Source organism: Trachypithecus francoisi, unplaced genomic scaffold (assembly GCF_009764315.1).
Source record: "Trachypithecus francoisi isolate TF-2019V2 unplaced genomic scaffold, Tfra_2.0 Lachesis_group0, whole genome shotgun sequence".
Lineage (NCBI taxonomy): Eukaryota > Metazoa > Chordata > Mammalia > Primates > Cercopithecidae > Trachypithecus > Trachypithecus francoisi.
Genome location: NW_022681453.1, coordinates 37,745,751 through 37,771,306, shown reverse-complemented (window position 1 = coordinate 37,771,306; position 25,556 = coordinate 37,745,751). Strand labels below are relative to the sequence as shown.

Below are 25,556 nucleotides of genomic sequence, written 5' to 3'. Positions count from 1 at the left end.
AAATGTTTTAAATGCAATTATGAAAAGTGATAAGAGGAAGAAAGGATAAAATGTTTGTGACCAGATAAGCATGCGTTTGTTTAAAGCCATCAGAGGGTAGGTGATTTACAATAATGAGAGGACTGGAAAGTTCATCTTTTCATGGAGGAATGTGATTTAAAGGCCCAGAGAAACAACTAATTCCTCCTACTTAGGCTGAGCTGAGGCTACTTGAGGGAGGTATGCGAGTTAGCCAGAGGTCTTTGCCCATCTACCACACTCCCATCTGAATGCACAATACCCCAGACCGTGGGAAATACAAAGGCCAGTTGCCTCAGTATCACCCATGACCCCTAACTAGCCCAGCCTATTCTGAACTTCCAGGCAGGCGGTTAATGGCCTTCATCTTCGAGGATCCAACATCCTCATCACACAAGAGTTCAAGAAAGACACAGAATCCTCTGAAGCACATGCTCGATCATGATTTCAGTTTCTTACAGGATGCTGTTTCTTGGTGTATTCCCTGGGCAAGCATCAGAAATTATTTTTAGAAATCTGCTCACTCCCCTCTCAAACCTTTCAGTCCTATCTTTTGGTGGGTGTGCCTCTGTTTCCACAGTTTTAAGAAACAGATGGGCCATGAATACTTAAAGGATGTATGTGTTTGTCTGTGTGTGTGTGTGTCAGGACAATGAAGAGGCAACATCAAAAGTAAAGAAATTGTATGGTGGGGCTGGGCGCAGTGACTCATGCTTGTAATCCCAGCACTTTGGGAAGCCAAGGCCGGTGGATCACAAGGTCAGGAGTTCCAGAACAGCCTGGCCAACATGACGAAACCCCATCTCTACTAAAAATACAACAATTAGCCAGGCGTGGTGGTGCACACCTGTAGTCCCAGCTATGTGGGAGGCTGAGGCAGGAGAATCACTTGAATCTGGGAGGCAAAGGTTGCAGATCGTACCATTGCACTCCAGCCTGCGCAACAGAGCAAGACCCTGTCTCCAAAAGAAAAAGAAAAAAAAGAAAGAAACCATATTGTGAAGGGTGAAAGAAGCTTCAGAGCTCAGAAATTAGAAGCTCGGCTTTCAATGCAGGGTTGCACTGTAGCAGCACTATTGAAACTGAGGACCAGGCCATTCTTTGTAGTAGGGAGCTAAGCTGTGCTGTAGGATCTTTAGCAGATCCCTGGTCTCCACCTACTGACGTCAATAATGCTCCCAGGCTGGGCACTGTGGCTTACACCTGTAATCCCAGCACTTCAGGAGGCCAAGGCAGGTGGAGCACTTGAGTCCAGTTCAGGTCCAGCCTGGGCAACATTATGAAACTCTGTCTCCACAAAAATACAAAAATTATCCTTGCGTTTTAGTGCGTGCCTACAGTCACAGCTACTCAGGAGACTGAGGCAGGAGGATGGCTTGAGCCCAGGAAGTTGAGGCTGCAGTGATCAGGCCACTGCACTCTAGCCCGGGCAGCAGAGCAAGACCCTGTTTCAGAATAAACAATAACACTCCCCAAGTGCTGACAGTCAAATAGTGTCTTCAGCACTGGTAAACACCCCCACCCAAACATTGAGAACAGAGCTTTAGCATCATTCTTAGGTTCATATTCCAGCTCTTCCACTTACTCACTGTGTAGTTTCTGGCACCCTCTCGGGCCTGTTTCATCACCTATAAAATGAAGCTGGTGGTAGCACCCACCTACTTTGGGGGTTGTTGGAGGATTCCAAGTGCTAACAGGTAATGCAGACCCTCTATAAATGTTAACTATTTTTATGTTATAAATAACAGGCTGCCTCAACCACATGTTCAGTGGGTGAAACATTCTATCATGTTTCTGTCACAGCCTTTGAATATGAAAGATTTGGGATTGTCTGGCTTGGGTCTGACCCAGTCCCCTTTGCACTGGGCAGAAGATCTTATCATTTATCTTCATTATTCACCGTGCCCAGATGTTACCTCCCCACCCAACTTTTCTCCCCTACCTCCCCTCCCCACTCCCTCTCAAAGCATCTGTCCCTGCTTTCCTGTGGAGGACTAGAGCGGGCTGTTTTAAAGAGGAGGAGAGGCAAGCACTTGGAATTCACATGTCCCTGACACTTCAGGTTGCCTAGGGGAGAAGACTCTCTCCCCTTCCTGGCAGGTCACAGCAAGGCCCTGACTCTTTTGGGCCTCCAGCTCTTCTAGATAACTCAGAAAGAGTCACGTTGTGGGAAAGGAGCAAGAGGGCAGGTTCCTACAGGCTTACCAGGAGGCCCTCTCTAGTTCTAGCCATGTCTGGAAATTCAGAAATGAGAAAGAGCATTCCTGGCAGAGGAGCACATTGTAGAAGCAAACAGTGCTTCCCCTGGGAATTCTCCAAGACTGTTCCCCTCCCACAGATGAAAGGGAACATATTGGACTCCCATAAGCACTGCATAATAGCTTGCAGAAAGTGATGTGTTTGGAGAAAGTGAAATACACTTAAATTACACTGCAGCCTTCAGCATGCATTATAAAGTGAGATATGACTACCTTGCAGGGTCATTACAAGCAATAAACAGATATCTCCCTGCTCAGAATGTGGATGAGGATCTGATAGAAATCTTTCAAGGCGTGTGGCTACAGTTAAATGCCTGAAATTACTCATGGTGACTAAATGAAACCCAGAATGAGGTGTTTTGATTTAGCCCTCACTGGATGCCAGTCACAAACTCAGCATTGTTCAGAATGCAAAATAATTGAGCAGTTCTTGCCCAATTCACCCTCTTTGAAGATACCACTCGGACCTCGCAAAGGCCCTGGGAAACAAAGAAACCATGCTCAGTTGAGGAAGAAAAGTCGAAACTGGTTAGAAGAGCATCTGTTTCACAATATTTTCCTCATTTTGTGTTAAAACAGACGTTTTTGTAGCATTTGTTTCCTTCAGAGAAATAACTTAGGAAAGATACTTGGATTTTTTTTTTTTTTTTTGAGACAGAATCTTGCTCGGTCACCCACACTGGAGTCCAGTGGCACAATCTCAGCTCACTGCAACCTCCTCCTCCCGGGTTCAAGCGATTCTCCTGCCTCAGCCTCCTGAATAGCTGGGACTACAGGCACATGCCACCACATCCAGCTAATTTTTGTATTTTTAGTAGAAATGAGTTTTCACCATGGTGGCCAGGCTGGTCTTGAACTCCTGACCTCAAGTGATCTGCCTGCCTTGGCCTCCCAAAGTGTTGGGATTACTGGCATGAGCCACGACGCCTGGCCAGATACTTGGAATTTTTATTCTGGTTGTTACCGTTAAAGCTTTAAAGATGTTCCCAACTAAGTCAGTGCCTTTTATTACAGTCACATCAGTAAAGCAATAATAATATTCTAATAATCACCGCCATTCATTGGCTACTAAACTACATGCCACCTGCTATGTTAAGCACATTTCTTTTTTTTTTTTTTTTGAGATGGAGTCTTGCTCTGTCGCCCAGGCTGGAGTGCAGTGGTGCTATCTCTGCTCACTGCAAGCTCTGCCTACCAGATTCACACCATTCTCCTGCCTCAGCCTCTACGAGTAGCTGGGACTACAGGCGCCTGCCACCACGCCTGGCTAATTGTTTTGTATTTGTAGTAGAGACAGGGTTTCACCATGGTCTCAGTCTCCTGACCTTGTGATCCGCCTGCCTCGGCCTCCCAAAGTGCTGGGATTACAAGTGTGAGCCACAGCACCCGGCCTTTAAGCACATTTCAAACCCTCTCATTTCTCCAGTGTGTGGGGCAAGAGAGGTAAGAGGCACTGAGAGTGGAGCAGCTGCCCCAAGACCTCAAGACTGATCAGCATTGGAGCTACGATTCAAACTAATGTCTGTCCCGCTCCCTAGTGTTGACTTGTGACCACTAGAAATAAATACCACAAGACAAAAATATTGGCCATGTAAATTTAAGCGACTCTTCAAAGGACAGCCACTTCCAAACAACGGGGTGTTGTGCTCTTTGACATCCATGTGTTGCCATCTAGCTGGCAGGGCTGTGTCCCTTCCAGCCGTCTTTGTCATGTCACTGTGGTGAAATGTTCTGTCATCACTAATGAGTGGTTAAGCTAACCACGAAAGGAAAAAAATGCTAATGGGAGGAGGCCAAATAGCAGAGACAAAACCTTCCTGAGCGAATTCTCTTCTCAAGAAATTACGCTTGTGAAGCTGAGGTTTGTCTCCAAAATGTGTGCCTATTCAAAAACCCTGGGTTCTTTCTGAAGCTGAAAAATTAACCATGGGCTTCAACTTAACAGAACCTTAGTGAAATCGCTCACAGTAAGCATGCAAAAAGGAAACAGTATCCTTTTGCAAAAAAAGGCTGAAACAAAAGGTCTTTATTTTATTAATCTGGGATAGTCCATTTCATGTCAGTAAGAAGTCCTAGATTTTGTTTTCAGTTCATGGTGTGTGTTGATAGGTGTGCCTGAAGAGCCATTTTCCCCAAAGCCCCTATGTACTTTTCATACACTCCATAAATATGAAGTCATTACAATGGCCCCTTGAGGGAGAGATGGAATCATGGATTCAGAGAGCTGGTAATCGGATGCCTAGGCAGGAGGCACCAGGGCTGGTCGCCAGAAAGTAGTGGGAAATAAGATAGAGACCTGTTTACTGGGACTAGGATGTAGTCAGGAGCCTGGGCTCCAAAAACAAGGTGAACCCAGTTTCTAGTACAAAGGTATCTGTTCAGAGTTGGATGCGCCACAAATTGATTTGGCACCAAGCTACCCAGCAACCTGTACGTGGTTTCTTCAATGCTCGAAGACTAGCAAGAGGATTGGTTTGGCTAATATGCGCTCCACGTGGAGTGCCCTTCCTAGCTTTGTTACCTGGTGAACTCATGCATTCTTTAAGACTCAGCTCAACTGTCCCCTCTCCTGTGGCGCTTAGTCCTATGCATTTCAGTTTGGCAACATTCTCCCCTTAATTCATAAGCTGAGTTAATTGCATCAGGCTGGTGGGCCCCCACAGCATTGTGTACATGTTATATTTCGTTTTGGTTGTTATTGTAGGAAAGCATTATGTCATATTGGCTTGGAATATGAACTTAGAAGTCTAGCAGACCTCAGTTTGAGTCATGGCTCCACTACTTGCTAGCTGTATGGCCTAAAGAAGAAGACTTGACATCTCTGTATCTAAGCTTTCTCATCTGTAAAATGGGCTCCTAATTTGTTGCCTACTGCATCTGGTTGTACCAAGATGAAAAAAAAAAAAAAAAAAAGTTCCTGTAGAGCACTTTGTATTATCCCTAGCACATAAGAAGCCCGGTATTAACTTGGGTTCTTTGATTGCCAGCAACAGAACCACTTGTGGCTAACAAACAAAATGAAAGGAAAACTGAACTAACAAAGACTCAGAAAAGACAGGGATCAGGGCTTCTGCAAGGATCTAGGGAGCAGAAACCAAGGGACAATTTCATCAGAGTGGTGCTAGCAGAATAAATAGGCTCCAACCATCTTTGATCTTTAGGTCATTCTAATCATGTTTATTCTCCAGGGTGAGAAGCTGACTGGCCTAGTTTGGGTCACCTACTCACACCTTGATGAAGGAGTTTTAGTAGAGTAGAAAAAATGTGTCCCGGTGTCCCCCAAGCAGGTCTCACCCATCTGGTCAGCATCACTCACTTATATCCAGCCAGTGATCCTTACAACTTTTGCATATATGACTGTTGCCGTAGGCCAGTGCAGCTTTACTTATTAAATATCACAATCACAGAACTCTTTTTTTATAAGTTTTGGAGACAATGGGGAAATTCAAGTGAAGAGTAAATTTTAAGTAAAATTAAGAAATTATTATGAGCTTTGTTAGTGAGAAAATTTATTGACCCCGTGTTTTTTAATAGTCTCTGTTAGAGATGTCTATTGAAGTAATTAAAAGTGAAGGAAAAAAATAATCTCAGAAATTTCAAGTAGAAAGCAGACGTTGAGTTCTACTAATCTGACCTAGGATTTTTTTAGGACAGGGAGATCTCTTCCTGTGGAAAGGCCTTCCCCTTCTGAGACTACTCTAACTTTTAAAAAGATATTGTATAGGTTAAGCAAAATCCTTCAACTTAAGTCTTTTGCCGTGGTTTTGCTTACTGAAGCAATAGAGAATATTTGTACTTCTGTATATGTTAACATTTTGGTGAAAATGTCACACTTGTCTTATTTCTCTGCCTATTTTTAACATGGTTGAGATGCCCACAATTACTAAGGGTTCAGCTTCCTGCTGAGTACTGGTTGAGTGAACTGGGAGTGGCAGCCCAGGAGATGTTGCTTAAGAGCATTGTCCATAGAGTCAAAGTCATTGTCCCAGACCAAGACCTAGCCCCACCAGGTAGTCAGATCTCTAAAACTCAGAGTCTGAGTCTGTGAAATCAGGGTCATCATAGGTCCCTCCCCAAGGTGGTTGTGATAATTAAATGAGAGAACAATCAGGAAGCACTTAGCACATTGCAGGTACCTTAGTAAGAGTTTGGGAAATGTTGGCTGGGATCCTGCTACTGCCCTTAATTAGGCTGCCCACTGGAAGCCTGCTCATATTATCTTCATTGATAGGGATACAAATGCGTGGGAAAGCCAAGAAAGCAGCCACCACCAAGTAGTTGAACTGGAAGGTTCTTGGAGATGCACAGAAACTTGTGTAACAGGGGTCATCTTAGCCCTGTAGCAGCAGCCAACCTCTGGTCCGCCTCACTTTAGTGTCTGCCATCACAGTGACTTGGCTACCCTGCTTTGGTCCATCCACTCTTGCTGTGGACTCTTGTCCCTCTCTACTTCATGGCTTCCGCTGCCTCATGATTGCTGCTTAGTGCCTTTCTCTGCCTCCACTGAATCCCTCCTGACCCACCCCTCAGTCTCTAAGAGACCATGTTAATCGGTTGGCTCATTCATCATGCAATATAAAAAGCATCTGTTGAGTAGCACTTGCTCCTTTCCAGGTCACCTCACCACCTGACATCTTGGCTGCCTTTGAGTCAGGTGACTCTCCTAGTCCACGCAGCAGGGCTCAGAGTAGAAGAAACTAGACTGATGGGAGAAGAGAATACTGTCTACCCAAAAGGAAAAGCTGAGACAAAATTAATATAGAAAGCTTATTTGGGACAAGGTTGAGGACTGCAGCCCAGGACACACTTCCAAGTTGCCTTAAGAAGTGCTCTGGAGAAGGAGAGGCCAAGTGTTTAAAGAAAAAAAGGACAAATCAAGAAAGGGGACAGTTACAAAAGTTGTTCATCAGGAATTAATTCTCCTTAGTTTACAGAAATAACATTGATCAGTGATTGGCTATACATTGTTTTTTGGGGTTTTTTTTGTTTGTTTGTTTATTTTATTTTTGAGACAGAGTCTCCCTCTGTTGCCCAGGCTGGAGTTGCAGTGGCGCAATCTCAGCTCACTACAGCCACCACCTTCTGCGCTCAAGCAATTCTCCTCCCTCAGCCTCCAGAGTAGCTGAGATTACAGGTGCCCGCCCAGCACCATGCCCAGCTAATTTTTGTATTTTTAGTAGAGACAGTTTCACCATGGTGGCCAGGTTGGTGTGGAACTCCTGGCCTCCAGTGATCTGCCCGCTTCGGCCTCCCAAAGTGCTGGGATTACAGGCGTGAACCACTGCGTCTGGCCTGGCTATCCATTGTTGAGCTACAGGATGTGGGTTATAGTGTCCAGGGTAGTGGACACTAATGTGTCCAGTGCAGCTAGTTTGGGCTATACCAGGCAGTTTCCGGAGAAAAATACATAGCTCAAGAAGGGAAGTAGGACTTGATTGCTGTCCATTTTAATGCCTCTCTAGACCTGATAAATTGAAAGAACTGGAATTCTTCAGGTAAAAGTTCTGTTCTTTCCTCAGAGGTAAGACACCCAATTTAGAAAAGACATAAACTAAATAATTTGCCCAAGGTCATACAGCTAATAAGTGGTGGACTTGAAACACTACATCTCGATCTTTTGGATTCCAAAGCCTATTTTCCCCCCAACTCCTCATTTCCTTAAGCGCCTTTGTACTTAACTTTCTCTTCTCATAAATCTGACACTCCTCCATCTTCATTAACCTCACTTATAAGTGAGATAAAAGCTTGTAAGTAAAAATATAAAGGATTTGTTCTCTTTCTGCAACTTCCCTTGATGACTCAACGTTAAAGGGTGGAATGTTTCGAACGTTTTTACCATCTCAGTGATAAAATCTTTCACAGTCCTTTCAGCCGCATTTATTTATCAAAGGTATCATCACTGTGGAAAGGGAGAAAAAGAGAAGCAAAGGCTCAAGCCCCCTCAGGATTCCGCAGAGCTAAGGATAGGTCCACCTGGCCACTTCCTAGCCCGGTTTGCTTTCACTCTCACTGATCTGAAAGTAAATTCCCTTTCGGACTCAAAGCAGTGAGCTGTCTTGGGGCTCGATGGCCCTTCATGCATTATTCATCAAGCAATGCTCCAGAACTTGAGGAAAACTTCGGGCCCCTAGCTTGCCCGCTCGCCCACCACAGAGCACCAGCCTTTGCAAGCCGGCCTCATCAGTACAGGATTATGAAAACAGAGTTGTTCAAGACTCAGCCTCCTCCCCTCCCCACCCGGGAGCTGTCAGAGCTCTCCTGAGAGAGGGGCCTGCCTGCAACCTGTGGTCTCACAGATTGAACAAGCAAAATCCTAGAAAGGGAGTGGAGTAGTGAGGCCCAGAATACCCTGATTTGCATGAGAAAAGACCAAGATTGATGGTTACTGAGAGACTGGCTTTGAGCCAAAGGAAAACCCAGGGCCTGGAAGGATGGGAAGGAAGAAAAGAGTGATTGAAAAGTGTGATTGAAACTCACCCAGTGGATGGGGGTCAGGTAGGCGTGAGGCCCTGAGGCCCCTCCGTCTAAAAATCCTCGAGCCTCAAGCGGGCTTTGGGGTTGGGTTAGGAAGTGCTTGCTCAGCCGACTTCAGCTTTCAACTCCGGGTTCACCTGGGCTTTCTTTTGAAGCTGTCTGAGGTATTATTATGAACTCCCAGAAAATGTTTCAAAGAATGAGCAACACAAATAAACATTTGTTTTTGGTTGGTTACCATTTGGGGTTTCTCTTTAACTCACCTTCCAAGACACAAAAACATGCTGAAAGAGATTTTAGGCATACATACACATACATCCATCACGTACTTACGTGTGGTGCACATTTCTTTTAAAAAGGAGAAGAAAGCACAACCTTCCTCAGGTTTCTCAAAATTCTCATGCTGCTTTCGGGGAACACTGAATGAGGAATGCTGAGAGATGAAAATAAATCTGAAGGAACAAACTCCTCTGCTGTTTTTCAGGTTTTACATTGAGAGCATATCGTTTTTAAAGGATAAAACCACCGTGGAACTGTTTTTCCTGAATGCAAAGGCCTGCGTCCACAAGGTAGGTGCCCCGTTTGTCGTGTTCACTGGATGCCTCCAGAGCGACTGGGATGACAGGAAGAAATGGTTTTGCCTCTCTTCTTGCGTTCAAACTAAGGGGAAAAAAAAAGGCCACAATCTTTTCGATGAGTATGTCCTACCCCCCAACTACACACATACACAAATGACATCTTTTCTCAAATTCTGAATGGAGAAAGACAACCTCCTGCAGGGGATTCCTGAATATACACAATCCCCACTACTTTAAATGCAGCAAGTAATTGACACAGAGTGACCCAGAAAGACAGAAAGAGGGATCAATCAGATTATAATCAAAACGTCTAGGCCAGAAATATTTTTAAATAAGGTATGCCCTACACTTACAGTAATTCAAAACCAGCCTTATTTCAGTTCATTTTCTGCCTTCTGATCCCTGCACATATGAGCCACCTTAAATCTAGGGAAGGAGGGCTGCTCACAGCCACATGTTTTCAAGCAGGATCTCAGTTATCTCTGGTAAGGAACAGGGTTTTTCTCTTATTGTTTTTTGTTTCTATCTAATGCATCAAGGACAGATCACTTTTGTAAAATTCAATAAACATGCATTGCTAGAAAAATAATCCCATGCTGGGATGTTACGGCCATGTCAAATGGCTATAAAAGTTTTTATGGCCAGGCGTGGTGGCTCACGCTTGTAATCACAGCATTTTGGGAGGCCAAGACGGGTGGATCATGAGGTCAGTAGTTCGAGACCAGCCTGGCCAACACAGTGAAACCCCATCTCTACTAAAAATACAAAACTTAGCTAGGTGTGGTGGCGTGTGCCTGTAATCCCAGCTACTCGGGAGGCTGAGGCAGGAGAATCACTTGAACCCTGGAGGCGGAGGTTGCAGTGAGCCGAGATTGTGCCACTGCACTCCAGCCTGGGCGACAGAGTTAGACTTTGTCTCAAAAACAAAAACAACAACAAAAAAAAGTTTTTAAACACTCTCAGTTTTTTGTCTTTTCTCTTTGCAGACTAGCATAGCTTTAAAAGCCTTCACTGTGGTCTCCTCAAGCAACTTCCTGGGGAAGGGAAGGGAAGCCATGGGCCAAGAGATGCCCAGTGGAGCCTGGCTCCTCCCTTGTACGTTATGATCTCAATGCTTGGGATCTCAGAATTCCCTCTCCAGACTCCATGCCTGTTTCCAGGCCTTCTTTTAGGTTTATTGAGCATGTTATGCGTCCATTTTACCTCTTTTGTTGGATTATTAGCTGTAACTCTTTGTTATTTCCATGATTACTTTAGGGTTTATAGTATACATTTTTAACTTATCAGGTTTACTTTCAAGATGATATTATACCACTTCACATGTAGTATAACAATCTTACAATAGTATGCTTCCATTTTTCTCCTCTCAGCCCTTATGTGATTGATGTCATACAATTTACTTTTAGATAAGTTACAGATGCACATGACATTATTATTTTTGTGTAAATATTCAATTAACTTTAACAAAATTTAAACAGTACCAAAAGTCTTACATATTTACCCATGGAGTTAGCATTTCTGTTGCTCTTCATTCACTTGTGTAGATTAATATTTCTGTCTGTTATGATTATTTCTGACTAGAGGACTTCCTTTAGCATTTCTTATAGTGTGGGCATACTGGTGGTGAATTCCTTCAGCTTGTACCTGAAGACATCTTTATTTGCCTTTGGTTTTGGAAACTATTTCACATGATGTAGGATTCTGTGTTGGCAGTTTTTCTCTTTCCATACTTTAGAAATATTGATTCACTATCTTCTTGCTTGCATTGTTTCTGATGAGAAGTCTGCTGTTATCTTTGTGTTTCTGTTTTTTTTTTTTTTTTTTTAGATGGAGTCTCGCTTTGTCACCCAGGCTGGAGTGCAGTGGCGCCATCTCAGATCATTGCGACTTCTGCTTCCCAGGTTCAAACGATTCGCCTGCCTCAGCCTCCCTAGTAGCTGGGACTATAGGTGTGCACCACCGCAACCGGCTAATTTTTGTATTTTTAGTAGAGACGGGGTTTTAACATATTGGCCAGGCTGGTCTCAAACTCCTGACCTCAGCACTTTGGCCTCGAGCCTCCCAAAGTGCTGGGATTACAGATGTGAGCCACTGCACCTGGCCTGCTTTGAGGTATTTTATTATGAGGTGCCTTGATACAGCTTTCTTCATGTGTTTCTGTATGTATGTGTGTCATTGGCATTTATTGAGCATCTTGGTTTGTTGTCATCAAATTCAGAAACATTTTAGCCATTATTTCTTCAGATTTTTTTTTTTTTGGCCTCCTGTATGCCTCATTTGCAAAGCCCAGTTACACATATGCTAGGCCAGTTGAACTTGTCACACAGTGATGCTTTGCATTTCTGGGGATTTGGGGGAATATGATATCTTGTATAGTTTCTCTTTGTCTTCAGTTTCACTCATCTGTTTTTTGTAATCTAACCTGCCATTAATCCTATTTTGTACATCAGAGTTTTTGTTTTTGTTTTGTTTTTGAGATGGAGTCTCACTCTTGTTGCCCAGGCTAGAGTGCAATGGCGCAATCTTGGCTCACTGCAACGTCCACCTCCCGGACTGAAGCGATTCTCCTGCTTCAGCCTCCTGAATAGCTGGGATTACAGGCATGTGCCACCACACCCAGCTAAGTTTTTGTATTTTTAGTACAGATGGGGTTTCACCATGTTGGCCAGACTGGTCTCGACCTCCTGACCTCAGATGATCCGCCCACCTCAGCCTTCCAAAGTGCTGGGATTTACAGGCGTGAGTTTTTATCTTTAGAGGTTTGATTTGGAGTTTTTATCTTTAGAGGTTTGATTCAGATCTTTTTTACATCTTGCATGTGACTAACTTTTTGAACATATTAAATATAATTATAATAATGGTTTTAATGCGTTTGTCTGCTTACCCTAATGTCTGTGTCAGCTCTGGATATTTTCGATTAATTTTTGTCTGTATTTTGGGTGATGTTTTTCTGCCTATTTGCATGCCTGGCAGTATTTGACTGGATGCTAGGCATTATTAATTGTATCTTTTTGAATGCTATATATTTTTTATTCCTATAAATATTCTTGATGTTTGGTTTCAGGATGCAGTTTAGTTACTCAAATATGGATTGGTTTTTTCAGGTCTTGCTTCTATTATTTTTTAGGCTAGCCCAGAGCAATGCTCATTCTATAGCTAATTATTCTGCATACTGATCTTCCTGAGTACTCTATTCAATGCCCCATGAATTATGTTTTTTAGTCAGCCCTGTGTAAGGATGAGGCACTCTTCCCTCTTATCCTTTCAGATGGTCTCCCACTTTGGGTAGTTTCTTTCAGTGCATGGAATGATCAGTGCTCTACTAAATCCTCAAAGGAGACTCTTTATAGATTTTCAGGGTTCTCTCTCTTCACAGCTCTCTTTTCTCCGGCAGTCTGTTCTGCAAATTCTATTCATTTTGATCTCCTGGACTAAGGAGTTGCTCCATCTCCTTAGCTCAGGGAGTTCACTGTGTTCCATTGTGTTTCTCCCTCCACAGCCTGGAGCCCTCTCTTGACAGTAGTGGGGGCAGTCATAGGGCTCGCCTTGTTCAACGTTCACTATCTTCATTGCTGGATATTCAGTGTTATGAAAACTGTTGTTTTATATATTTTGTCTGTTTTTGTTTTTGTTTTTTTCAGTTAAGAGGATATATTCAGTCCCTGTTACTCCATCTTGGCTGCAAGTATAAATATTCAAAGCAAAGTTTTTGGCTGAGTCTATGGGGAAAGTAAAATGTACCCAGCATCAAAGGCTTTACTACAGCCCTCTTTTCTGAGACTCAGGTTTTCCTAAGAACTCTAAGGATTGACTGAGGAGTAGACACCTATATAACAAACAGAGCTTTTCAAACACAGCGTTTACTGAGTCAGGAGCACGTTTCATAAACCACAGTTGGCCATCCTCTCCTATGTAGAGAAATACAATTGCTCCTTGTAATATTTTTCACTGCCTTGTTGGCATTGATCCAGTGTTTTCTCTTGCTAATACAAAGATGGTTAGAAGGCAGACTTTCAACTCATGACATTTCTCTTGTACCTCTATATGCTAAATTCTGTTTGTCTTGAGAAAGCAAGAAAAAACAGAATTCCTTTAAATGCTATTGCATTTTATGAATGTCAGTTGCTGGGAGTTCCTTTCTTTTTTTTTTTTGTTTGTTTGTTTTCAGTGTTTTTTTTTTTTTTGAGATGGAGTTTCACTCTTGTTGCCCAGGCTAGAATGCAGTGGTGCGATCTCAACTCACTGCAACCCTTGCCTCCTGGGTTCTAGCGATTCTCCTGCCTCAGCCTCCCGAGTAGCTGAGATTACAGGCGCCCACCACCACACCCAGCTAATGTTTTGTACTTTTAGTAGAGACGGGGTTTCACCATGTTGGCCAGACTGGTCTCAAACTCTTGACCTCAAGTGATTCACCCGCCTCAGCCTCCCAGAGTTCTGAGACTATAGGTGTGAACCACCACGCCTGGCCTGGGATCTCCTTTCTAAATGGGAGTGTTTCATGACTTGTCAGATAATTTAGAACTTTTACAGAACATAATATTGTAAGGCACTATGACTGTTATTGAGATAATTTTTTTAAATTTTTATCTGTAGGAATTTAGAGTGGGATATTTTCTAATTATTATGCAGATGGCTGGGTGTGGTCGCTCACACCTGTAATCCCAACACTTTGGGAGGCCAAGGCAGGTGGATCACTTGAGGTCGGGAGTTCGTGACCAGCCTGGCCAACATGGTGAAACCCTGTTTCTACAAAAAATACCACAATTAGCTGAGTGTGGCAGTAGGCGCCTGGAATCCCACCAACTCTGGAGACTGAGACAGGAGAATCGCTTGAACCTGGAAGGCGGAGGTTGCAGTGAGCCGAGATCACACTACTGTACTCCAACCTGGCAACAGAACGAGACTCCGTCTCCAAATATATACATATAATGCAGATGGCTGGTAACAAATTCCAAGAGATGTTCCAGGATCAGGTAGCTGTTTGGATAAAGCAGCTTTCAAGTAATTTCTTAAGATGTATGATTATTCAAAAACATTCCACATAAGGAATATCAGCTGAACCATGGCCACAGAGGCAAAGAAGTTTTATGAGAACATAGTTTCAGCTGTAGAACACTCGTAGGTGGATTTATTTATTGGCAAAAGTGAGTCACTGATGGTTGGTAGCTACTGTTAACTCAGGACTCAGCTAGATCTGAGAGTGAACGCCCCCCCTCCCCACCCCACCACACTGCACAGAGGGCATTCTTCTCACCAGTGAGATGTTCGACACCTCTGATCACATCCTACACACATTTCTTCTCTGCCAGACAGCTTTCCCCTACAGCTACTTCCTTCCATCCACCGAGAACAGAAATACACAGGCAAGAAAAGAGAGCTCTTATTTACAAATACTGATAAAACCACAATGTCTTCTTACATACTTGTTTAGTAAGAAATATGATTTGTGATAAGATTTGATACAGTTGCTGAAGCTCTGCACAGCTACGTACATATGGATTTATAAAATTCAGCCTCATGAGCATGTCATTTGAAAAACTGGTGGCTCCCAATGGGTTTTGTAAATATCATTACCCGTACTGCATAGAGAATAAGTCAATGGTGACACTTCAATGTGTTGAAAGAAATAATTGTGCCTTGTTTCTGAGTTTGGGTATCCAGGATGGTCTGAAAAAGGAATAAAGATGTTTCACTTTTGTGAAAAATACTCTAAGCACTCTAAGCAAATTTTTTTTTTGAGACAGAGTCTCACTCTGTCGCCCAGGCTGGAGTGCAGTGGCACGATCTCAGCTCTCTGCAACCTCCGCCTTCTAGGTTCAAGCTATTCTCCTGCCTCGGCCTCCTGAGTAGCTGGGATTATAGGCACACACCACCACACCCAACTAATTTTTGTATTTTTAGTAGAGATGGGGTTTCACCATGTTGATCAGGCTGGTCTCGAACTCCTGACCTTGTGATCTGCCCGCCTCAGCCTCCTGAAGTGCTGGGATTACAGGCATGAGCTACCGCGCCCAGCCAGCAAAATTTTATATGTGAAATGTGGCACACATTGGGCATTCAGTGAATTGTTGACTAACTCAACAAATGAATGAGTATACTGATAACCCTTGTTTCCTAAGAAGTCAAGCAAAAAGCAAAAATGTGTAATTTGACTAGGGGGAAACACATGAAAATACCTACATTTACTAAGAAATTAAACATCCACAAAGTTAAAATTTTCATTTTCCAGGTATTACTGAATAACATTTAACAATACTTAGTCAACACTAATTACAACCTTCATCAAAGAATGAGTGAGAATTATATGTTAAGAAGAAAATTTCAGGCCGGGCACGGTGGCTTATGCCTGTAATCCCAGCACTTTTGGGAGACTGAGGTGGGCGGATCACCTGAGGTTGGAAGTTTGAGACCAGCCTGACCGACATGGAGAAACCCCATCTCTACTAAAAATACAAAAAACATTAGCCTGGCCTGGGCAACAAGAGTGCAACTCTGTCTCAAAAAGAAGAAAAAAGGAGAAGGAGGAGGAGGAGGAGGAGAGGAGGAGGAGGAGGAGGAGGAGGAGAAGGAGAAGGGAAGAAAATTTCAGCCGGGTATGGTGGCTCATGCCTGTAATCCCAGTACTTCGGGAGGCCAGGGTGGGCAGATTGCTTGAACTCAGGAGTTCAAAACTAGTCTGGGCAACATAACTAACTCCATCTGTACAAAAAATACAAAAATTAGCCAGGCTTGGTGACATGCACCTGTGGTCCCAGCTACTTGGGAGGCTAAGGTGGGAGGATCGCTTGAGCCCAGAAGGCAGAGTTTGCAATGGTTAATGTCATGGACATGCTCAATGACAGGCAGCAAGTGCAGTGGTTAATGTCATGTACTCTGGCATCATGTGTCTATTCATGGGGGAGGCATATCTGTGACATCCTGAGTTTAAACTCCCTCTTTCCTTTAATTCTGAATATTGTTGTACACATTGATGCTCTTAGTCCATAGTAGTTAATAAGGTGCTTCTGTACATTAGGGGCCAGATGACTTTTATGGGCTGGACTTGGGACAAAGCACCACTTCTAGAGGGATATTTCAGGAGTACACTAGCACTCATGCTGGAAGAGAACCTGTAAGAAAACTAGGTAGGAACTGCCCCTGTGGGTCAAGCGTTTCAGAGGAGAGTGCATGCTGCTGTCTGGGTTGTTGTTCAAGCAAGGGCCCCTGAACCTGTTTGGCTTCCTTGGTGAGAGTGCAGAGGGGCACACCTTGCCTTCACAAAACAACCACCTGTGCCAGGTGTGGTGATGTGGAAATGCCGAAACTGATACTGGGGAACCTGGGAAGCCTTCAACATGGCTGTGGTCTACCTTGGACAACCAGCTCCTGCTAGGAAAAGCCTAAATGCATGAAGCAGGACTGTAGGCTTGCTCCAGATCATTATTCTTGGAGGTGCCCTTGACCATATCTGTGATTTTAGTAATCAGCCAACATGGACCACCACACCCCTTTTTTAAAAATCAGCAATCTGAAGACAGGCTTGGCAAATTAAAATAGTATTGGCCATCTTGTCTCTTTTGGTGTGTATATAAATATGGTAATAATGAAAAGACAGAAAATGTGGAAAAGCAAGTAGGGCTTATGAGGTGCTCTGTCGTAGAGACCATACACAGCCTCAGCTCCCTTTTCTGCAGAGGTGGGAAGGAGGAGGAGGAAGAGGAGAAGGAGGATAGCAACTTGACTCTTAAGAGCTCACCCTTAGCCGGGCATGGTGGCATGGGCCTGTGGTTCTAGCTACTCAGGAGGCTGGGGCAAGAAGATCACTTGAGCCCGGAGTTTAAGGTTACAGTGAGCCACGATCATGCCACTGCAGCCCAGCCTGGACAAAAGAGCAAGACCCTGTCTCTAAAAGAAACAATAAAGAACTCACCAAATAGAAAGCACTGATTTTTTGTGTGTGTATTAGCTCATTTAACGCTCACAACAACTGATACTGTTATTTATTACTACTTCAATAAATAAGGAAATGGAGGTATAAGTAGGTTAAACAATTTGGCTAAACTTGAGTAGTTTATTAGTAGTGGAGTGATCAGATCTATGTAGTCTGGCCCCAGAAACCATATTTTTCTGTCTTCATTCATTCATTCATTCATTCAGTTAAAACATCATTGCATTCCTATTAAGGGTCAGGGCCTCTGATGAGTGCTGCATTATCAGTAAAATGCTTAGCAAATATACCTTCCTGTGACCTAAAATCCTAAGTCTTAAGGATTTTTTCATTTGTATGTGTGTAATATGTGTTGTGTTTATTCGTTTATTTATTACCCTCATCCTGTATGTGATGGTATGTGTTGTGTTTAATTTAAAGGTAATGTGTCTGATGATACTTTGTAAGACAGTAAGACATAATATTTCTAAAAGATGTCAGGGACCTTGGAGAGACTGAGCATGCCTGAAATCCCTTGATATTACTTATTACTCTTTCCCAAAGTAGTATAAAAAGCAATTTGGAGCAGGGCATTGTGGCTTATGCTTCTAATCCCAGCACTTTGGGAGGCTGAGACGTGCAGATCACTTGAGCCCAGGAGTTCAAGACCAGCCTGGACAACATGGTGAAACCCCATCTCTACAAAAAAATAAAAAAAAGTAGCCAGGTGCAGTGCTTGTAGTCCCAGCTACTTGAGACTCTGAGGTGGGAGGATCACTTGAACCCAGGAGGTATAGGTTGCAGTGAGCTGAGATTGCGCTGCTGCACTCCTGCCTGGGCGGCAGGGCAAGACACTATCTCAAAAAAAAAAAAAGAAGCAATTTGGAGCCAATGAGATGGCTCACTCCTGTAATCTCAACACTTTGGGAGGCCCAGTAAGAGGATCACTTGAGGGCAGGAGTTCAAGATCAGCATGGGCAACATAGCAAGACCCTGTGTCTACAAAAAATTTAAAAAATAGCCAAGTAAGGCAGTGTGTGCCTGTAATCCTAGCTGCTCAGGAGGCAGAGGTGGGAGGATCACTTGAGCCCAGGAGTTTGAGGCTGCAGTGAGTCATCAACATGCCACTGCACTCCCACCTGGGTGACAGAGCAAGACCTGCCTCTAAAAAGAAAAACAAATAATACAGGCGTCAAGAAGTCCTGCAATAAATAAACCTATTTGATTTGGTTCAACCTAATATTTTCCAAAGTTACTGTATGTGAAATTCTTTTTTAAAGCAATATCTATTAATGGACTGCTGACCACACTTTTGAAAATGCTGTTCAATGACTGGGTGCTGTGGCTCACACCTGTAATCAAATCACTTTGGGAGGCCAAGGCGGGTGGATCACGAGGTTAGGAGATCAAGACCATCCTGGCCAATGTGGCGAAACCCCATCTCTACTAAAAATACAAAAATTAGCCGGGTGTGGTGGCAGGTGCCTGTAGTCCCAGCTATTCGGAAGGCTGAAACAGGAGAATTGCTTGAATCCAGGAGGCGGAGGTTGCAGTGAGCCTAGATGGCACCACTGCACTCCAGCCTGGGCGACAGAGCAAGATTCCGTCTCAAATAAAAATAAATAAATAAATAATAATAAAAGGAGTACATCCAAAGGCCAGGCGTGGTACTTTGGGAGGCTGAGGGCAGGTGGATTGCTTGAGCCCAGGAGTTTGAGACTAGCCTGGGCAACATGGTGAAATCCTGTTCCTACAAACCATAAAAAAAATTAGCCAGGCATGATGGTGCGTGCCTTTAGTCCCAGTTACTCAGGCTGAGGTGGGATGATCACTTGAGCCCAGGAATTTGAGGCTGCAGAGAACCATGATTGTGCCACTGCATTCCAGCCTGAGCAACAGAGCAAGACCCTGTCTGTCTTAAAATAAAAAAAAAAGAATACATCTTGTCATCCAGGACTCTGCCAACCATAGGGATCTATTCTTTGGAAGATTTTATTGAAATAGGAAAAGATATCTATAAAAACATATTTTACATTATTATTTCTAATAGTAAGAAACTGGAAACTGCCCAAATATACTTGAATAGGAATTCATTATATAAATTACAAATCATTCATATGATAGGATATTGTACAGCCATTAACAAGAATTGGCTAACCTTCCTTAACTAACATGAAACAGTCTAACATTGTTCAATGTTAAAAGAAGGTACAGAACAGTGAATATAGTATTATTGTTTTTAACTTTATTATTTGCTTATGTATATGAAATGTACTCCTAGGAAGAAATATAAAAATACAGCATAGTATAAATGTTTATTATTTCTGAGAGTGAGTTTGGAAAGTATAACTTAGATTGCTTTCTAAGTTATACTTTTGCAATTTTTTAACAGGTAGCTTGAATTAGTTTTAAATCAGAAAAATAAAGAAAAAATCAGTATATTCATTAAAATTGACCTCTTGAAAGCTGTATCAAGATAATAAAAATGGCTGGTCATGGTAGATGACACCTGTAATCCTGGCATTTTGGGAGGCTGAGGCAGGTGAATCACTTGAGCCTAGGAGTTTGAGACCACCCCGGGCAATATAGTGAGACCCTATCTCTACAAAAAATTTAAAAACTAGCTGGGTGTGGTAGTACATGCCTGTGGTCCTAGCTACTTGGGATGGCGAGTCAGGAGGACCACTTGCATCCATGAGGTCAAGGCTGCAGTGAACCATGATCGTGCCACTGTATTCCAGGCTGGATAACAGAGTGAGAACTTGTCTCAAAAAAAAAAAAAAAAAAAGAGAGAGAGAGAGAGAGAATAAAAGCATTTTGCTCATCACTTTTCATCCATTACAAAAACACTTGGGCATTTTTCTCACTGGATAAAACTCAGTGAATGTTGAAAATTTCTAATTGCCTTATCTAGAACAGCAAAAGGCTTGCTACTAAAGACAAGTGGCAGTTTTTTCCTATTGTAAAGGTAATACTTAGTAACTGTAGAAAATTTAGAAAATGCAGAAAAGTACAACAAATCAAAAAGATCCATAATCTCAATATTACAGCATAAATTGTATTATTTTGACATTTTTCTTTTGTGCATACATTTTTGTTTGGTTGAGATCAATTGCTTGGTTGAGATCAGTTTTGTTACACTTTTAGCATTTTATATATTTCAGCTACTTTGACCTCTTGTCCACTCTTCATCCTCATGCCATATGTTCTTCTGTTTTAAGAATCAGTATGCAGCCTGGGGAAAGAGCATAGGAAGGCCTTGAAAATTCACATTTTAATTTCATTAAATATAAACTAGCACAGAGAGACTGGGACCAGGTTTCCTTTATGTAGGAATCTCTAGGACCTAGATGTTAGGTAAAAGGTTATTGAATGGGTAAATGAAGGAGTGAATGATTAAAGAATCAAAAAATAGGCTGGGTTCAGTGGTTCATGCCTGTAATCCAAGAACTTTGGAAGGCTAAGGCAGGTGGATCACTTGAGGCCAGGAGTACGAGACGAGCCTGGCCAACATGGTGACACCCCATATCTACTAAAAATACAAAAATTAGCCAGGCGTGGTAGCCTGCACCTGTAGTCCCAGCTACTTGGGAGGTTGAAGCAGGAGAATTGCTTGAACTGGGGAAGCAGAGGTTGCAGTGAGCTGAGATGGTGCCACTGCACTCCAGCCTGGTTGACAGAGCGAGACTCCATTTCAAAAATAAAATAAAATAAAAATAAAATAAAATAATAAAGAATCAACAAATAGATGGCAGAATGGAGGCATTTTAGAATGTGAAATCAACAAGACTTAGCCATCTCCCCTGCTTAACATCTTAGCCAGCCCTCTGCCAGCTACAGAGGAGGTGCATAATGGAGTGGTGGGGAGTCTGGCCTTAGCTCTATCCTGGGCATCGTACTTATATTTTTAAGACTTTGTTTCATCAATTTTAAAGTGAGAATAATAACAGTTTCTACCTCAGTGGATGAGTTAACATATATGCAAACTATATAAAAGAGTGTCTGACAGACTCCGTTTTGCTATTTATATTTTTGCTATTATTACCACTGCTATTGTGTAGCAAGCCCCTTCATAGGACATGCAAGCCCTGGCTTATCACTCTAGGCTCTTTCCACACTCCCACTGTGGTCATACTGAAATAACTCCTCCTTCCCTGATGATGCATCCTTGTCTTTCTCAAGCCTCCATGCCTTTTTGATATACTTGTCCTTCTACTGAACGCCTTCCCATCTCCCTTTATTTTCATTTGGCAAATTTCCACTCATCCTTTTGAATTCAGCTCGAGTCTCTGCCCCTTAAGAAATTCTTTTTTTTTTTCGTTGTCTACCACCACCATTTCCTATAGGGGGTTAAATTCTTTCAACCTCCAAAACATCCTTTAAATAATTCTTCTAATTGTTTCTATTACGTTGAATTGTTCCTTTATGCATCAGTCACTCCCCGCAATTACACTAACTCGTAAGACCAGGGTTCATCTTTATCTCCCAAACACTGGCACAGAACCTGGCATGCACTATAGGCCCTCAGTAAATATTTGTCAAGTGAGCAAAATAAGTGTAGTTTACACGAATAACTAAACTAGTTACTAGTGTAACTAGTAACTTGTGAAAAGTTCAAGCCAAATTAAAAATCAATTCTGAGTAACAACCATAAAATTAGACATTTTCAGCTTTCAATCTTACTCTGTTTTCTCTCCCTAAGGTGGAGCTACTGTTTCTAAATTCAATTTCCAGAGTTGATACTATACTTATAACCTTGAAATTTAATATGCTGAACCTATCAGAATACACTTTTAGCAGTGCATGATCAGATTTTAAAGCACAGGAGTCTCAGCATATCTGTTATAACCTCTGCTGCCATCCTTGCTCTAAGTGTCTTTTGGAGACATTTAGGAAAATCACTGTAAAGTCAGTTGCAATGATAGGTTGACATACTTCTCTGCTGTTAGATTCAAACATTTTTTCTTAGAGTTCCAAAGAAATAAGTCATCAACTTTTGATTGCCTCCAGGAGAGAGGGACATTGAGCATATACTACATTAAGGGAATTCAGTTAATCATGAAACCTCATTCTAGCCAAGTCTTCTGGTATGTGCTCCCATCCCAACCATTCAGCCAAACTGCCCTGAATATAGTTGGCTTTCCTTCTTTCTGTTTCCTAGAGCTAAAATTACCATGTAGGCAGCACCAAAGAAGGAATGGAAGAAAAATTGGAAAAATGAATTCCCAAAAGTCAATAACGAGCTTCTGAATAATCAAAATGTGACTGTTTCTGAGAAGGGTTCTCCTAAAACTTAGGAAGATATTTTGATGCTTTTGTAGCACTCTAGCTGCCTGTTTATGGCAAAGAGACTTTTTTAAAGCACATATTCATGGAAAGACCCATTACTATCCATATTTATAATGCCTTGAGAAAAGAGGATTAGTCTCAGCACAATTTAACTGAACAGAACATGAAGCATATTTTTCTGCAACCGGTCCATTACTGTCAGCATCACATTTATGGTTCTTGTCCTAGAATTATTCCATGTAGTTCAGCAGCCAACAATTTTAGTAGTACCAAGAACTAAAATACATTCAGAGTATCTGCTAACCTGGCTGAGTTTTAGCATTTGGGATTTCAGAGTGTTTGCATATGTGAAAGTGTGTGTGTGTGTGTGTGTGTGTGTGTGTGTACACGCATATGAGTATATGTGTTTTAATCCTCAACTCATTTCAAGATTTACAAATAATTTAAAGGATCAGTAGCAGAAATCAAATGTTGTAAGCTGTAAGTTCTGTATTAAGACTTGTGAATGGGCTGGGTGCAGTGGCTTATGCCTCTAGTCCCAGCACTTTGGGAGGCCAAGGCTGGTGGATCACCTGAGGCCAGGAGTTCGAGACCAGCCTGGCCAACATGTTGAAACCTAGAAATACAAAATTTAGCCATCTCTACTAAAACAATAAATTAGTTGAGCATGGTGATGCACGCCTGTAGTTCCAGCTACTCAGGAGGCTGAAACAGGAGAATCACTTGAACCCAGGTGGCAGAGGTTGCAGTTAGCCAAGATCATACCCCTACACTCCAGCCTGGGCAAACAGAGCAAGATTCTGTCTCAAATACATAAATAAAATAAAAGACTTGTGAATGTACCTCTTATGATAACTAATCATCAGAAGACTGATATTGATAAAGTCAAGTCACTACACTAAACGTCAGAGCTGGTTTGAAGACTAGCCAGTCCACAAGGAAGAAGAAATCTATTACTTTATTTTATTTTATTTTATTTTATTTTATTTTTTTTATTTTTTGAGACGATGTCTCACTCTGTCACCAAGACTTGAGTACAGTGGCACAATCTCTGCTCACTGCAACCTCTGCCTCCCAGATTCAAGCAATTCTCCTGCCTCAGCCTCCTGACAGCTGGGATTACAGGCGCCCACCACCATGCCCAGCTAATTTTTTTGTACTTTTGGTAGATATGGGGTTTCACCATGTTGGCCAGGCTGGTCTTGAACTCCTGACCTCTGGTGATCCACCCACCTTGGCCTCCCAAAGTGCTGGGATTACAGGCCTGAGCCACTGTGCCCAGCCTATTACTATATTTTAAAGGACTATTGAAAGTTTTATAATGAATATTTCACCTGTCTCTATTTCATGTGGTTTTCCACATGTTTTTCTGACATTCAAATTAGGTTTGTCTTAAACTGTGAGCATTCAGATATATACTGCCTTGTGCATTTGTGAAAATCAAAGTTTTCATAATAATAGCTCGTTATACTTGTCATCTTTAATCCCACGTCCTCAGGGCCTTTTCATCGTGCTGTGTTTTTTGGCTGTCACCTCCCTGAGAGGGTAAAGGAGAAGATCATTTTCCTCCTTTTCATAAATAAAAAACTGAGGCCCAAAGATGTACAAGGACATAGTCATAAAGCAGAGGACAAGGAAAATGCCCTGCAGCTTGGCACTAGCCAGGGTAAATTTACTAAGGCTGACTTATTTGTTCACTGGTATATCGCCAGCCCAAGTAAACACTCTATTTGTGGAATACATCAAGACAAGCTACTAAAAATCCAGTTGGAAGACCTGTATTTCATAATGGTGTGATTTAATATGAATTATCCTAAAACATTTAAGCCTACTACTGATATTTTTGGTACACCATCGCCTCAGAAATGGGCTACAAGAATTGCATTACAGCTAAATTGTGACTCAGAAAAAGTCATATAAAAATACTATGATAAGTGCTTGAAAGGAAAGTGGAGGAGGCAGATGGTCCATTCAGCTGAAAATATAAAATTTTATAAGCTAGGAATTTGAGTACCAGTGAATGAAAACGTTTCATAATATATTTTTTCAGTTTTGTAAAATAAATCAAATTTCTTTGTATGTTTCCTGCTTTTGAAAATGCTTGGTTGGGGCTGGGCACGGTGGCTCATACCTGTAATCCCAGCACTTTGAGAGGCCATGGTGGGCGGATCATGAGGTCAAGAGAGCAAGACCATCCTGGCCAACATGGTGAAACCCTGTCTCTGCTAAAAATACAAAAATTAGGCGGGCATGGTGGTGGGCGCCTGTAGTCCCAGCTACTCAGGAGGCTGAGGCAGGAAAATTGCTTGAACCTAGGAGGTGGAGGTTGCAGTGAGCCGAGATCCCACCACTGCACTACAGCCTGGCGACAGAGCGAGACTCCGTCTAAAAAAAAAAAAAAGAAGAAGAAAATGCTTGGTTGATCTCCTTAAAGACACAAATCATGTATTTTAAAAGAAATATGGCAAAGAAACTTACAAAACCAAACTTATCCATACCAACTATTTCTGTCCATCTTTCTACCTATTTACCTGTTCATCTGTCATCTCTCTGTCATCTATTTTTTTCACCCACAGTAGAAGCAAATGTCATTTTCCTTCCTGCAGTGCTTCACATGCTTAAGGGGCCTAAGGAGAAGGTTTGAAGGGCTATCTTTTTATTTTTTAAAGAAGAAATTGAGTGAATTGAAGACTTCCATTTCATAATTAAGTCGGCCTAAGATGAATGCTATTTTGGGGAACCTTTGCAAGGTCGATTTATTAAGAAATAGACTGAGAGGGCTGGGTTTGGTGACATGCACCTGTAGTCCTGGCTACGCTGTAGCCCAAGGCAGGAGGATTGCTTGAGCCTGCAGGTTGAGGCTGCAGTGAGCTATGATCATGCCACTGCACTCCAGCCTGGGTGACAGCAAGAACCTGTCTCTAAAAAGAAATAAATAAAATAAATAAATAAGAAAGAAAGAAAAGAAAAAGAAATAGATAAAGATATCCATTTCAGGGAAACTTGTTAAATGAGTCACAAATGGTTACAATT

The 25,556-nt window shown here is 42.3% G+C and overlaps 1 protein-coding gene across 4 annotated transcripts in view; it reads left to right on the top strand.

The window, feature by feature from the left end:
- The window catches only part of FRMD4B (FERM domain containing 4B), a 360,856-nt gene that overhangs the window by 235,309 nt on the left and 99,991 nt on the right, over positions 1–25,556 (top strand). For all 4 annotated transcript variants that reach the window (XM_033210405.1, XM_033210403.1, XM_033210404.1 and 1 more), the window contains one exon: positions 9,235–9,319. In XM_033210405.1, coding sequence (XP_033066296.1) covers positions 9,235–9,319 — 85 coding nt within the window. The remainder of the gene's footprint in view (positions 1–9,234; positions 9,320–25,556) is intronic.